The sequence below is a fragment of the Glycine max genome, chromosome 18, assembly GCF_000004515.6.
Source record: "Glycine max cultivar Williams 82 chromosome 18, Glycine_max_v4.0, whole genome shotgun sequence".
In the NCBI taxonomy this organism is placed as follows: Eukaryota; Viridiplantae; Streptophyta; class Magnoliopsida; order Fabales; family Fabaceae; genus Glycine; species Glycine max.
In genome coordinates this window covers 56407286-56422195 of record NC_038254.2, presented here as the reverse complement: position 1 = coordinate 56422195, position 14910 = coordinate 56407286, and the positions used below count along the sequence as shown (strand labels likewise).

Below are 14910 nucleotides of genomic sequence, written 5' to 3'. Positions count from 1 at the left end.
ATTTTTGCTGTCAACTAGAAAAAAAAAGTATAAAATATTATTTTACTAACTTAGTTATTATTAAACACGCCACTAGTCAAAATTAATAAATTTAAATTTTACTAAAGAACAATGATATACCTACATAAATAAGGATGAAGATAAGAAAAAGATAGGAAGAAAAAAAATAGAGAAAAAAGTAATGAATGTGATAGGTGATATAATAGAAAAAAAGAAGAGAACTGTAGAGAAAAAAGGAGGTGAAAGTGTAATGAAAAAGAAAGTGAATGAATGAGACATGAGATTTTTTTTCTCAAGAAAACATGAATTGTCATGCAATTGTTGGGATAAGAATGCAGGAATTTCTGTTTGCACTCCTTTTCTCTCAATGTACATCCCCTTTTTTTTTTGCAATCTGAAAATAAATTTATGAAATATACAAATTCAATTTTTTCCCTTAATATGTTAAAAAAAGTGGATGGTGTAAAGCGGAGGAAAAAAAAATAGAATCGCCCTAAATATGCTGTTGGTAAGGTCCAGTAGGCCGCATATATACGAATTGCACTAGAGCCTCAATCCAGAGGGGGCATCCTAGTAATCCTGGCCTTTGACAAGTAATATAAGGTCAAAGTCAAATCCAACTATGAAACGGTGGACAAAAGTGAAAATGACAAATGACATAATTTTTTGGCATAATATAAGTCAAAAAAATGCAATAAATTAAACCAACTAACAACTTCATTAAAAAGTACTACTATAATATAATTATTATTCAGTCTAAAAATATAATTATTAAAAAAATTAAATAAATAAATATCTCTTAACTTACAAAATAATGTATAGCATATATATATGAGCTAAAAATATTATTTTGGTGAAGTTTAAGCTTTTAATTTGTGTTGATGGATTAGTCTTGTATTTTCTTCGATGGAAGATGATTACACAAAAATTTGCTTGAGAAATAAAATGGTCTTGGTCTATACAATATGATAATGGACTTTAGTCAACTAATTAAAGACCTTCAAATAATGTATTTTTGTGTAGTCTTCCATGGAAAAAAAATACAAGATTAGATAATGGTTCTATCACATATTAATGATTAGAACATATCCAAATCTTACCTAATTTTTTTAAAGTTTGATATCACCAATCAGTTTGATTGAGAATTAATCACATGTCATATCTAATATTTCTTAAAAATTATTGCGTCGCTTATATTTGCTAAAAATTATTGAGTCGAGCAAAAATTGATAAAAAAAACTCAATGGGTTAACGGGTTTAACCATTTTCATTTAATTTTTTTAAAAAGAAATTCAAAACAACACTTTTTAGTTTTTTTTAAGAAATATTATAAATTATGACATTTAAAGTGAAGTTTACTTTTTATTATTAACAATTTTTGCATATTATGTTATTTTTGTCTCAATATAACATTTCCAATCAAACCATTCTGGATTTAATTCCAATCACTTTGAGCTTTAAATAAGTGTTTTCACCTATTCAATCATCCGGTCCTCGGAATATTACTAAAACTCGAAAGCCCATTCTTTTTCCTAACAAATGCACCACTATAGAACCTTTCCAAGGTACGCACCACTGTGCAAAATCCTCTTGAGATAAGGTATGACACAACAGGAATCATGTGCCTTTTGTTTGGAAGATACATAATCTTCAACCTCTTTATACCAATAATTTTTTGGTAGTTTTTCATTACCTCCATCTCGTTAAGAACAATATCTTTCACACCCTTAAATAATTTTTCTTCAAAAAGAAAGAGCATTCTTTTAAAATTTTACATTTTCTCTATCATAAACAATGCCATAGGTCAATAACACTTTATTCACTGGTTGAACCAAAGTAATTACCTGCTACAGGAATTGTAATTTCGACCTGTAAAATGTGAAAGTAAGAAAATAATTTCTTCTCTTATATAATTTGACATTTCTGCATGGCTCCGAATTCATATTATAACAATCCATTATTTTCCCAATGACACTTCGTTTATTGGGATTGAAATTGGTAGAGTACTTGACGCTAAGGTATTTGAATAAGCCAGTACGTGATGTGAAGGTGTAATTCTGCTATGAATTTATTCAAATGTCCTCTTTTGGGATCTCAAAAGAGAAAAACTATTACAATGGATTGAAAATACATCATTAAAAAGTAAAATTCCGATGCCGGGAATCGAACCCGGGTCTCCTGGGTGAAAGCCAGATATCCTAACCGCTGGACGACATCGGATTCGTTAATATTGCTTACATGACTTATGTTGTTATAGTATGAATTAGTATTTAACTTATCTCTTTTATTTTTTTTATTTTTATAGCAAAATAAATCCTTCGATGACCAAATTAAAACCAACTAAAACTTTTAAAACATGTTCTATCTATCTTTTAAATTATTTTTATAGGATAAAAAATGTTACTTTGATCAATTAAATATCACTGATACAAAATATCACATTAATTATGTTTTTTTTGTCTAAAACCAACAAAAATTAAGCCTGATGTGTATAAATATATATTTTATCAGTTAAATTTTCATATAAAGTATTAATTTAATCAATTAATTTTTTTTGTCTAATCCACATATATCTTCTACTGAGAACAATATGTATTTTTTTTTGTGTTAACCAAAAGTATCCAGAGTGTTTTATTTGACACTCAACTCATTATTTTTTTTACGAGATCGATTTATTTTAGTATAAAATGATATCTCTAATTATGATTCTAGCCATTATAATTTATTTTCAATTATAGATTTAATTATTATCTTTTTGCAATTGAGAAATGTAAGAAACTTTTAACTAATTTTTCTTTCCTAAAATTGATAAATTTTGGAATGAAATGGTATCTTTCACAGGCAATTTAATTATTTATTTCTAAATAAACTTCTTCTAATACCAACAACTCAACTCATCTAACATGTTTATAAGATTAGTTTACTTTAATTAGAGATTTGGAATTCTGAGTGTGCAGATAAACTTCCCCTACTAACAGAAAACAAATTTGAGTGTTACAGTGTCTGTTACCTCCATTTGGCATTTGCTTTTTTCGAAAAGAAAAATAAAGATAACAAACTAACCCATATTAGACTGGATGAGTGAGACTCCAGAGTCCAGCGTGATACCCAAGTTGGAAAAACGACAAACAATTTCCCATTTTTTCTTCTTTTATTTTTTTCCTTTAGTTTCTTGCCTGCTTCAACTTTCTTTTCCAACATCAAATCTCGCTCAAAAAAATTTTCCGAGAAAACAAAAGAAAAGAAAAGAAACCCTTCCTTCCGTTGTTTTTTTTTTTTTTTTCTTTCTTTTTTCTTGCCACCCCAACATGATACCCTCCGAACATTATTAGACCCAAACAAGACCTAACCACTTTTTCGGTCATGGATGCGCGTCGTGCTCCACGCGCCGTCATTGACCCTAAGGTCCGTAGGGTCGGGTTCTTCGCTCCACCCGAACCCGACCCGATCTCATTCGAAGTCTCTCCCTCCGCCAACTCCCTCTCGCCGGTAATGATCCCTCCGCCGCGGCATTCGTCGGAGAATCTCGGCCTCCACACTCGTCTCGCCGCGACTTCCCCTTCCGCCCAAGAATCCTTTGCAGCCGGGAGCTATTCCAGCTCGTCGGACTTCTTCCCCGCTCCGATGTCGCCGGCTACGTCGCCTTACTCGAGCAGGATCGTCGGCGGCGATGGAGACTTCTTCGCCGGCGGGAAGGCGGCGTCTTCGTTTCCTCGCGGCGGGTTTGACTTGACGGCGACGATGGCGAGTAGCGTTCCAGCGAGCGAATTAACCACGGTTTCGGTGGTGAATGCTGCTTCCCTTTCGATTCGCGGTGAGGTTTTGCTTCTTTTGCATGGTTCCGTTATTTGAATTGGTGGATATGCTTTGAATTGGAAGTTTGGAACTTCATTTGTGAAAGTAAAAATGAAATTGCAACTTAAGAGCGTTGGTGGATTGATTGAGGTTTATGTCAGCTTCTTTAATTCTAGATTTAACTTTTGATAGGTTCTTCAGTGCAACTCAGCTCTACAGTGCTTATCAGTAGCAAGAAAATTTTACAGTATAGTGTAGCTTACGCCTCATCGGATAGGCCTTTAAGTCCAATTTTGTTTAGAGTTATCATTTGATATTTTCAGTTCGTGCTTGACTTCAATGATGCATCACAGAAATGTTGTTTGATTCAATAATGTTACAATTTTGTTTAATATGACCACATTTTTTATTGCTAGTTTATTTGGCGAAAACAATTCTTGACTAGGCTTTGCTTAGTTCTCGGCCAAACTCCGGATTAGTGACCGTCCCTTTCCCCCGATGAACCAAAGGATTAAAAGACAAAAAAAAAGTCTTCTAGATAAAAAGAAAAAAAAAAAAGAGCAACAAACAAGGTTTTAATACAAGTATAATTCAATATCAATGAATAACATAACTTAGATAAGTAAAAATACGTAAAGGGAAATAACAATAATTGGGTATGTGGTAGATGCCTATTTGTTGCTATCTAAATCTAAAATGGTTCACAAAAAAAAAACTAATTAAAGCTTTTGTAGTGAAATTGGATCTAAGTCATGTCCAAGTGAAACCCAAAATAAAAGGGTAAAGTATAATGTGACATTCATGTAAGCAAACTATAGCTATAGTAGTACCTGATGTTTTGTATGTCCTGTCCCTGTGGCTACTTTCCAGGAGTAGCCAACACTTAGTGACTCAAATTATGTTTAAGAAAAATATTCACAAAGTCCACCTATTTCTGTGCCATGCTATTATTAGTTTTCTGGTTTTTGATACTCTATGCTCACTAGAAAAGATACAGTTGTTTATAAAAAAAGTTGCTTGTGTTTTTCTTTCATCTGCTATATTGTCCAGTCGGAACATATGAGGAATAATTGACATATCATTCTGACTTACTTGCTGTGAATGTATTATTGTATTATTTGTGGATGTCATCATAAGATGCTCCCTCTGGTTGTGGTCATCTTTTATTTTCTTCCTTGTATGATTTTTTTGAAGGAATCTTGGACAATCAAAACTTATGATTAGGCATGGTTTGGTTTGGTATTTAAGTATTTTCTCTACCATTTTCTCCCCCCATTAGAAAGAAAGAAAGCTAACAAAGGAGGAGGATCAGCAGTGGAAGTGAAAGACCAAGCTCTGAATACTAAACAGCAGAAGAAAGAGAAGACTTCAAAGGCTGAAAGACGAGCTCTTCAAGAAGCTCAACGAGCTGCTAAGGCTGCTGCAAAAGGTGTGTATTGGCATTTAACATATACTTGTTTGAATGGGATTAGTGCAATGTTGATCTTGATTATTTAAGGCATAAAAAACTCTTCAGCTAGAACTCTTGAAAATTTTAAATTTCTTTGCAAACTCAAAAAGTTAATTGAAACTTGTACTTATTATTTTGCATTTCCCATTGAAATGTTACCCTTCTATTATGTTGGTCCTTGAACCTAGTTTCTTCTTCAGACCCATTGTATAAGAACTAAAACGTTTTTTAGCAAGCCTGAATTGGGAATTTATGATGATATTTCGCAACTCTTCTTTTCTAATCTATTCACTGTGACTGACACCGCTAATTAGTTTGTGCTTTTATAATGTGTTGTTAGCTGAAGGAAACAAGGCATCTGGAACTCTGGCTTCAGTAAATGTAAAACCAGCTAAAGCTGCAAAGCCCCCACAGAAAGTTGATAATGCTTCGGTTGCAGCCTCTGAGAAGAAAGGGGGTGATCGTCCACCAGAAAAAGATAGAAAGAAAGATGTTCCTCAACCACGTCTGCAATACGATGATAAGAGCAGAGTGGAGAAAGCCAAACGGCGTGCTGTGGTAAAACAAACTGAAGCTAAGAACAGAGTTGAACTGTTCAGACATTTGCCCCAGTATGAACATGGGAGTCAACTCCCAGATCTTGAGGCAAAGTTTTTCCAGCTGGGTCCTGTGCATCCTGCTGTTTATAAGGTGGCTATGTTATTCCACTGTTTAATCTTGTTACAATTCATGTTTCTTTTGTGCTCAGGTTGGGATCTATCATTTCATAATATATGTGATGTTCTTATGGCATTCTCATAGCTCAACAATTAGATAATACCACATGATAAATGGTGTTCCTTGCCCTATATGAAGTTGAAACTTGAAAACAGAAGGACTCAGCACCAAATTAATTTAATTAAACAGTGTTTAATACAGCCTAGAGTGAAAAGGTGCCAAAAAATTCAGCATGAGAGGTCATTTATTGTATTCAGTTGCAACACTTTCCATATTTAAATGATTAAATGGAAATGGGTGCTTTATGCCTAGCCTTGTGTACTATATTAAATTATAATAGTTTCATTTAGTACAATTTCAGCACTTAAGTCTCTTCTAACGTTTCAATTTCTTGCTTCAGTTTTCAACTTTTCATCAATAAAAATTCATTGCTGAAATTTTAATCCATCACATCCACTGCTAGGGTAAATTCTACACTATCTCCAAGCAATTAGTTATTTCACTTGCGGTTAAAGTTTCAAACAGTCATTTACATAGTATCATCACATGGTTCGCAGGAGTCTAAACATTTTAAAGTTGACAGTTGATAAAAATAAATAAATCCTACTTTAATCTGTGTGGTTTACAATGATGGCGACACAATCTCTACCTCATTGGTTATATTTTGGACTGTTTCCAACACTACATTACTGCCTTCATTTCTTTGGTGTTGATTTTGACAAGAGGGAGTCAAGTGGAAGGGAGGAAGGGGAAGTTAAATACAAACCCAGTACTACTTGATTTAGTGTAATTGTATGTTTGAAGCAAAACTAAAGGTTAAAGCAATTATCTATTCCATGTTTCATATTACAACAAATGGTGAAAATATGTTCTCTTCTGGTTGCAATGCTTGTTTACTAGGATGGCTAGACAAGATGAAGAATATGAAATAACATGAGTTACAGTCCTTAAATTTGTTCCACTCCTTACAAGGCTCAAAATGATTTCATGCCTCTTTTATTATTATTGCACTGCTTTGTCTTGCCCATTATTCTACTTGAAAGTTAAGAAGTTCATCTTAAATGACATCTAAATTGAAAACAAATTGTATCTAGGAACCTATTGTATGCATGGAGATACTATGAGCTGAATCATGAATTTATCACTAAAATTTATTTATGGTGTTGCATTGGATACTGGATAGGTTAGTCAATAAGACCTGGTTCAATTTGTTTTTGAAAATTTGGCCCTTTTATATGTATTTTCCTTAACCATTGTAATCTTTATGATGATTATCAGGTTGGTTTGCAGTATCTGTCTGGAGATATATCTGGTGGCAATGCTCGTTGTATTGCTATGCTTCAAGCATTTCAAGAGGCCATTGAAGACTACAGGGTTCCATCCGAGAAGACTCTTGTGAGAGACTTAACAGCAAAAATAAGTAGTTATGTTTCTTTTCTCATCGAGTGTCGACCACTTTCTATCAGCATGGGCAATGCAATTAGATTTCTCAAAAGTCGAATTGCCAAGCTACCTTTGACGCTGTCTGAGTCAGAATCAAAAACCTCTCTTCAATCAGATATTGAGCGTTTTATATATGAGAAAATTATACTTGCCAACAAGGTGATAGTCAAGCATGCTGTTACAAAAATAAGAGATGGTGATGTTCTTCTTACTTATGGGTCTTCATCGGCGGTTGAAATGATACTGTTACATGCACACGGGTTAGGGAAACAGTTTCGAGTTGTAGTGGTAGACTCTCGTCCAAAACTTAGAGGGAAACTTTTGCTTCGTAGGCTAGTGGAGAAAGGTCTTAGCTGTACATACATTCATATAAATGCTGTTTCCTACATAATGAATGAAGTTACTCGAGTCTTTCTGGGTGCTTCATCAGTGTTGTCTAATGGAACAGTTTATTCAGGAGTTGGTACTGCTTGTGTTGCAATGGTTGCCCATGCATTCCATGTCCCTGTTTTAGTATGTTGTGAGGCTTATAAATTTCATGAAAGGGTACAGCATGATTCCATATGCTCAAATGAACTTGGTATGTAAACAATGACAGCTGACGAGTATTGTACCGAGCTCTTGCCTTATGTCTGGAAAAAAGGTTGATGCTTCTCTGATTTTCTTACAGGTGATCCAGACGTCATTTCTACGGTTCAGAGTAGAGAGGATGTCAACCACTTGGAAGCTTGGGCCAATACTGAAAATCTGCAACTTCTAAACCTGATGTGAGGCATTTTTATTTACATAACACAACGCCAATTTGCCAAAATTGTCATTTCCTTACTCTGACCCTGCAGTTCTCTATATTGATGCCAGCTATGATGCTACACCTTCAGATTACGTTTCCATGATAATCACAGATTATGGCATGGTAAGTGCTGGAATTTAAAGATTTATTTAGTTGCTGGTAGTAGATACCTAAAGTGTGCTTTATACCGGGCACCCCTATGTTAGATTGTTAGTATGGATTCTGTCTCACTATTTTTGGTAGAATGACATAATCTGGACTAAGATAACAACAGTTTAGACTCTAAGAAAACCAAAAGGGTAAAATAAAATAAAAATAATCCTAAATATTAAAACAAGAAATAATAGATGAAAGAGGTACATAAAAATAGTGGACGACAAGAATCTAAACTAGGTTAATCCTCATAACAATAAAGCCCTCTATCTGTGGTAAAATAATGTATTGTTTGTAGTCTTAAAGGAGCATTTTTCTTTATACTTTTAACATTTAGTCACAATTGTTACTATTATACTATTACTAAATATAAAAGATTTAACAATTTAATCTTGGCAGGTCCCACCCACAAGTGTACCGGTAATTGTAAGGGAATATAGCAGAGAACAGGTGTGGATATGAATGCTTCAAATGTGGATCATCTCAATTTTGTGTGCATGCAGCGAATCCCTATTTTAGCAATAATTTTTTTCAAAGTTTGGGATGATGCATCTTTCTGTATCATTTTCTTGTCCTGGAATAATGTAACGGCCCTCTTGTTCTTTTCGAAATTTTGATCGCTTGTCTGGATTCACCTGTCGCAGTGAAGAGTGTGGATTGTCGCCTCTCCAGACAGATTTTGGCCTTGCATTCTCTGTAACAGTTTTTTTTTTCTTTTTCTTTTTTGTTCTAGTGGTCTTCAAATTTTGGATAGTTGTTCGGTCAGTTTTGGTGGTTATTATTCTATACCCAGTTTTTTATATCTTTGATTATAAAAACCATCACCATCACCACGAGTTACTGGTGAAATTGTCACTGAATAATTTTGTTTCATGTGAATGCTTTAAGTGGGATACATAGAAAAGGATTGCATGAAACGTTAGCCAAAGCTGTGACTTCAACTATATCTGAAATTTGTATTAAACTCATTGCCATGGTATATGGTTAGGATGGATGTTGTTTATTGCAATTCCATATTAGCTTGCGGGGATGCAAGCATACGTGGTATAATCACATCATCCTAATTTCTAGCTATACCTACAGCCATAAATATGCCTGAAATTATTAGCTATACCTACGGCCACAAAGTGCTTAAATTATCCTGTGGGAAAGTTACGTCGAAAATGAAATGATTGTTATCGACTCATCAGAAAAGACTGCGAGGCCACCTCTTAAATTCATTACCCATGTGAGAACGAGATGCGCAACTCCATGTCCAATCACTCACTGTCACAATGGTTGGAGTCGCTATTTTTCTCCATCTAGGACTAGGAGTCTCTGTAATAAAATGGTTAAAGTTATGACAACTGTACTGGGTTTAATTGGTAAGTGTCCAGTTTTGTACAAGTTGTTGATGGTTGATGTAGCATCAGGTTGGATACTCGTGGCACTCCCTTGATTTTGGAACGTACTGGTCTGTTTTTTTTTTATTAAATAATAATATCAAAACAAGTGTTAGAACTTAGAACAAAGAGTGCCCTTGATTAATGAGTGCTCTAGAAGTATAAGTTAAAGAGTATAACGCATGTCAATAATAAATTATTGATTTTTTTAATTATTTAGAGAAATATTAAATATTTTTAAGTTCTTAAGATATTAGCAAAATGTAAATTTAAGTACATTATTATTTTATAGATTTTCAAATTTATTTCGCATATGTTTTTTTATTAATTAAATTAGCATGCAATTTTTTCCCAAACAACATTTTGTTGGGATTTATTTATCTTGATGAGACACTTGTTAGTTATCTCCTTTAAAAGTTTCTATTTGTTGGCAAACTAATAAAGGCTGCTCAAATTATTTTGATGTAGGTTTAGGAGTGGAGAAAGGGAAGGGAATGAAAGGGAGGAGAATATTTTTTTTTCTTTGCTTGATTAAACAATGAAGATGATAACTTCAATTTCTTATATGGGAACTGAACCACTTGTTGGTTTGAAACACAAATGTCAACCACCAAGTCTTCATTTTGAAGCTAGTAGAGGAGGAAAAAAATTCTTTTAAGATTATGAAACTAGATCCCAATGTTTATATGTAGCTACTTATATACTATAAGCACTAGATGTATTTCTGATAATATAATTATTATTTAGATAAAAAAAATTCCCCTGTAATTTTGACAATTCCAAGAAAGAATTTTTATTTGAAATTAAAGGGAAAGAAAATAAATGATTTTCTCCCTTGTGTTTTTTTCCTTGTCCTTAATAATAAAAAAATCACTTAAATAATGAATAAGTAATAAGAGTAATTTTCCCCGGGTTTTTTCCCCATTGGTTTCCCTCATTTTCCGCATCCAAAATAATACATAATACATACAATACATTTGAATTACTAGAAGGGAAAAGTTAAATAAAAGGTGCGAGTTTATCTTTCTTGTACTTCATCTATAAGTAAGCATCTATTCCTTTCACTTTTATTGGTTTAGTCTATTTTCAAAGTTTTAGAAGCGGTGACATTAAAAGAAAAACAAAAGTTTTAGAAATGGTGTTCATCGTAAATATCTAGAAACAATTGTCTTATAATTTTATACTTTTGGTATCTTATTAGTTAAATATTTGTTTGAATACTTTATTTAAAAATCACAATTATTTTTATAACTTTAACCAAATACCTTTAACTTTTAATTTAAGTACATAATATGATAAAAAAATAAAATGAAATTTCCCTTTATTTAAACATATTTTACACTATCATTATAAAAAAATTTTACTTAACAACAATTCTCCATTTAAAAGTTAGTTCAATAGTTTTGTTTGTACATCATACATTTTTTAAAAAAAATACTTAACGTGGGAAAGTCATTTAATATGTTAATGTATTTTTTTTCATATTATTTGTCTATTAGATAATATATATTTCTTAATAAAATTATTAACTGCGCAAGTTATTATAATAAAACGATATTCATTAACAAAAGTGAGAATCTTATGAAAAGAATTAAAGTATAATTATAAATTCATTTCATTATTTAGAGAAGATACCAGAAAATCAAAGTATTATTAAAAAAATTAATGTTTTCTTAAATGAAAGATATTTTAAGGAGTAATAGTATATCCTTTTATAGCTGTACCAAAAAAGAAATCCTTTTATAAATCCTCCTACCAATTTTCCTATTGTCTCATAAAGAAAACAGTAGAAAATAAAAAGTACAAATAGTAATATTTAATGTCCTAAAAATACAAAACACATTCAATATTTACTGCATAAGGAAAGTAAGAGATTGATAGGAACATGTAGTAAGAGAATTTAAAATTATTACTGTTATCTTTAAGAAGACATAATATGAAATGAAATGAGTAATAAATGCATTAATTGTCGAACATATGTCAACTGAACAATAAAAAAAAGACCAGCTAACATTTACTGTCACCGAAATTAATTCTATACGTAAATACAGTTGAAGTATATTTGTGCATTTCCGATTAGGTAAAATTAATACTCCTACATGAACAGTCAATTTCATAATTCCAGGTATACTTATAATCATAATTGAATTAATCCATCCATATGTTTTAATTTGTTTTGAAATATTTGTCATTTTTATTGAGAGTTTAATTTAATTGGTTGAATAAAAATGTATAAATTATTATAAAACTTTTAGTACTTGTTTTCGAATTATATGATAAAAATTTACCATTTTTATAAAAAAAAGTTGTCAGTACAATATTCTTACCTTCTTAATTTTATAATTTTCAACAATTTTTAATAAATACTCATTTTGCCACAAAACTATTAAAGTTTTAGCTTTTCTTTTCCTTCTAAAACTATATTTTAGGGAGTATTTTAGATAGTGTGTTAAAAACAGCATTTTGGGTATTATTTGGCAAGCACTTTATTTCAATTTTTTTAATATTATATCCATTTATTGATATTTCTTTAAATGTATTGGCAATAACTATATTTTAACTCTTTCAACGAATATATTTTTGTAAAAAAACATTTTATAACTACAACTTATGCATTTATATATATATATATATATATATATATATATATATATATATATATATATATATAATAGTATTATTATTAGTTAATCCTTGACATAAAGATAATCAGAAGGTAATTCTTTTACAACGTTGTTATAACAGAAAGCCACGAATGCATTTATTTCAGAATAATGATACTTCAAATGACGTGAAATGATTACATAGAAGAAAGGGATAGCATAAGAAAAATAAAGTACACAGTGTAATGAGTGATAACATACCATAGTATAAAAGAAAAAGAGAAATGATAAAAAAAAGGAAGAGTGTAATAAAATACATAAAAAGAAAGAGATAAAAGATAAAAGAAAAACAAAACCACAGTTTTATGATTTTAAATCTGAATCGAACGAGTTAGTATAGATAACATAAATATAAGTATATGTATTAACTGGAACATAAGTTTAATAATTAATTATGATAATTTAATGATAAGTTTATTTAATAAGAAATTTTAGGTCTTTCTTTAATTTTTGAGTGTAGCATATTTTTGTTTTGTATTTTTATTAAATTTTATATTTTTTAAACTATAATTAATTTTGATTCAATTGATTTAAGTGAATCGATATGTTAGTTTAACTATAAAATCAATCGTGTCAACATATCACACTAGATTAATTACATAATTACATGATCAATCTGATGAACAAGTTCATTTTGTTAGAATCTGAATTTTAAAACTATGACCAAAATTATTATTCATTTATTTTTGCATAAAAATCTGGAGTGAATGGGTAAGCTTCTTGGTAGCACAAGCTTTACATTGTAATTTTTATCTGAAGTATTCCATACTCTATGCTACAACCGCTCCCAAAAGACAAACGGTGCCTTCCTACTAAGTGTCAACATGACATATCCTTGATGTTGCTCACCTTCCTTAGATTTTGTAGCCTTTTTTACTTTTCTATTTTCTCTTCCAATATCAACCCCAAAGTGGCAACACTAACCAGTGCCAAAAAAAGAGTGAGATTAATAGTAGTAGTGTAGTACCACATTAATCCAAAATCAAATCTTTTTGTAATTTGGTCAAAGACACATTACTATCATTAAGTGGTTTAAGAGTATACTAATTAAATAGTTAAGTCGAGTACATCATTATCCATTAAAGAGTGTACTTACCCATTCTCTTTCATGTGTAGTTTTCCTCGTGCATTGGCCAAAGTTCCTTATTTATTGATGGCTTCCGTTTCCCAAAGTCCCCCCCTTCTTTTTGTTGCATATGTTTTACAAACCACCAAAGGACATAGTAACATAAAAGAGACATCGTTTTTTGTTCATAAAGTTTTTTTAAGATAGTCGAAGTAGAAAAGTAAACAGTTGTTGTAATGTTGTTCACTCTAGCACAATGATTAAGTGTGTTGCAAGCCAAATGGAACAAAAACCATGCTTATCTCAAAACCCCAATTGGCCAACTCTCTTTTCCTACTTAACAGCTCTTGCACACCGCGGCATTCCCAAGCGCATCTTCTCTTAAACTCAAATAACCATTCATTTTACCAAAACACCCCCACACCCAATTCTCTTCCCTATATTCTATAATACAATTCTTTGTTAATTAAAATTCATTATAAACTGTTTTTTTTATTCCTTTATACAGGTGTAAATAAACGAATCCATTTTTTCCCCTAATTATAAAAACATGAATTCATCTTTAGAGTAATTATTAATTTTCTTCCATATTCTTGATTCATGGTGAAATTTGTTAATAAAACATTTATTCACTCCTCATGTAAAAATAGATGTATATATTGATTTATCAACACTACACAAGTAATATCATTAAACATACCACTATTGCATATTTAAATCTGAGTATTTATGAAATACAATTTAAATTTGTGATATTATTAATTTACTTAATTATTTTTGTTGATCTTAATGTATTGGTAATTTATTTTTTATATAAAGGATGGAAGAATATAAGGTTATAAGTAAAATTTATGAAATGAACGGTAAGACTTAATATAAAATTTTTAAATTTTTAATAAATTTTACTCAATAAAAAAGTTACGTATAATTTTGAGGAGTATTAAAAATTCTAACATGTTTATTTTAATACTCTTTCTACTATTAATTAAAACATATTAAAATTACATATTTTAATGGGCTCTGATACTTATTTAATGTATCTTTTTATAATTTTTAATAATTTTAACTAATAATAGAGAGTATGCTAAAAAAATTAGATTGAAAAGAGTATTGATTTATTTCTTAGTATTTTTAAGTAATATATATACTATTATCCAATCAAAATTAAAATTTTACCTTAACAATTTGTGCAATTTTTTTAATACATATCTTTACTACACATGTTATCAACGTAAAACCTCAATTTTAATTAAAAACCTAAATCATCATTAAATAAAGTGTTTCTTACTATCCATTATATTTTGTTACTCTACCAACCATGGGCAATACCGTCACGCCGAGAAAAATACACGAGAACCCACGTTTCGAACCAAAAAGCCATCGGTTCAATCCCGATATTACCCTTCTCAATGAGGCGCGACAATAACAAAGGAAAGGGTACTTACGTACAT

The 14910-nt window shown here is 31.0% G+C and overlaps 1 protein-coding gene and 1 non-coding gene across 3 annotated transcripts; one reads left to right on the top strand and one right to left on the bottom strand.

Moving 5' to 3' along the window:
* Positions 1 to 2148: 2148 nt before the first annotated feature.
* Positions 2149 to 2220, bottom strand: TRNAE-UUC (transfer RNA glutamic acid (anticodon UUC)). Its single transcript has one exon. It is a non-coding gene; the product is annotated as a tRNA-Glu (tRNA).
* An 845-nt stretch (positions 2221 to 3065) lies between these two features.
* Positions 3066 to 9208, top strand: LOC100785938 (translation initiation factor eIF-2B subunit delta). Of its 2 annotated transcripts, none has more exons than XR_419688.4 (7): positions 3066 to 3814; positions 5075 to 5224; positions 5586 to 5935; positions 7241 to 7985; positions 8076 to 8172; positions 8245 to 8318; positions 8748 to 8811. XR_419688.4 is itself a non-coding variant. In XM_006602934.4 (7 exons), exons 1-7 carry the CDS (start codon positions 3364 to 3366, stop codon positions 8808 to 8810), a joined length of 1911 nt encoding a protein of 636 aa, XP_006602997.1. In that variant the 5' UTR covers positions 3069 to 3363; the 3' UTR covers positions 8811 to 9208. The 2 variants fall into 2 exon arrangements, 1 of the variants encoding a protein (XP_006602997.1); XM_006602934.4 differs by having other exon boundaries at positions 3069 to 3814; positions 8264 to 8318; positions 8748 to 9208.
* The last annotated feature ends 5702 nt before the right edge of the window (positions 9209 to 14910 follow it).

Bases quoted from the DNA above. Each gene is read 5' to 3' on its own strand.
- LOC100785938 (XM_006602934.4), top strand. From the start codon at position 3,364: ATGGATGCGCGTCGTGCTCCACGCGCCGTCATTGACCCTAAGGTCCGT. The intron at 7,986-8,075 runs GTATGTAAACAA...ATTTTCTTACAG, and splicing joins CATATGCTCAAATGAACTTG to GTGATCCAGACGTCATTTCT. The intron at 8,319-8,747 runs GTAAGTGCTGGA...TAATCTTGGCAG, and splicing joins TAATCACAGATTATGGCATG to GTCCCACCCACAAGTGTACC.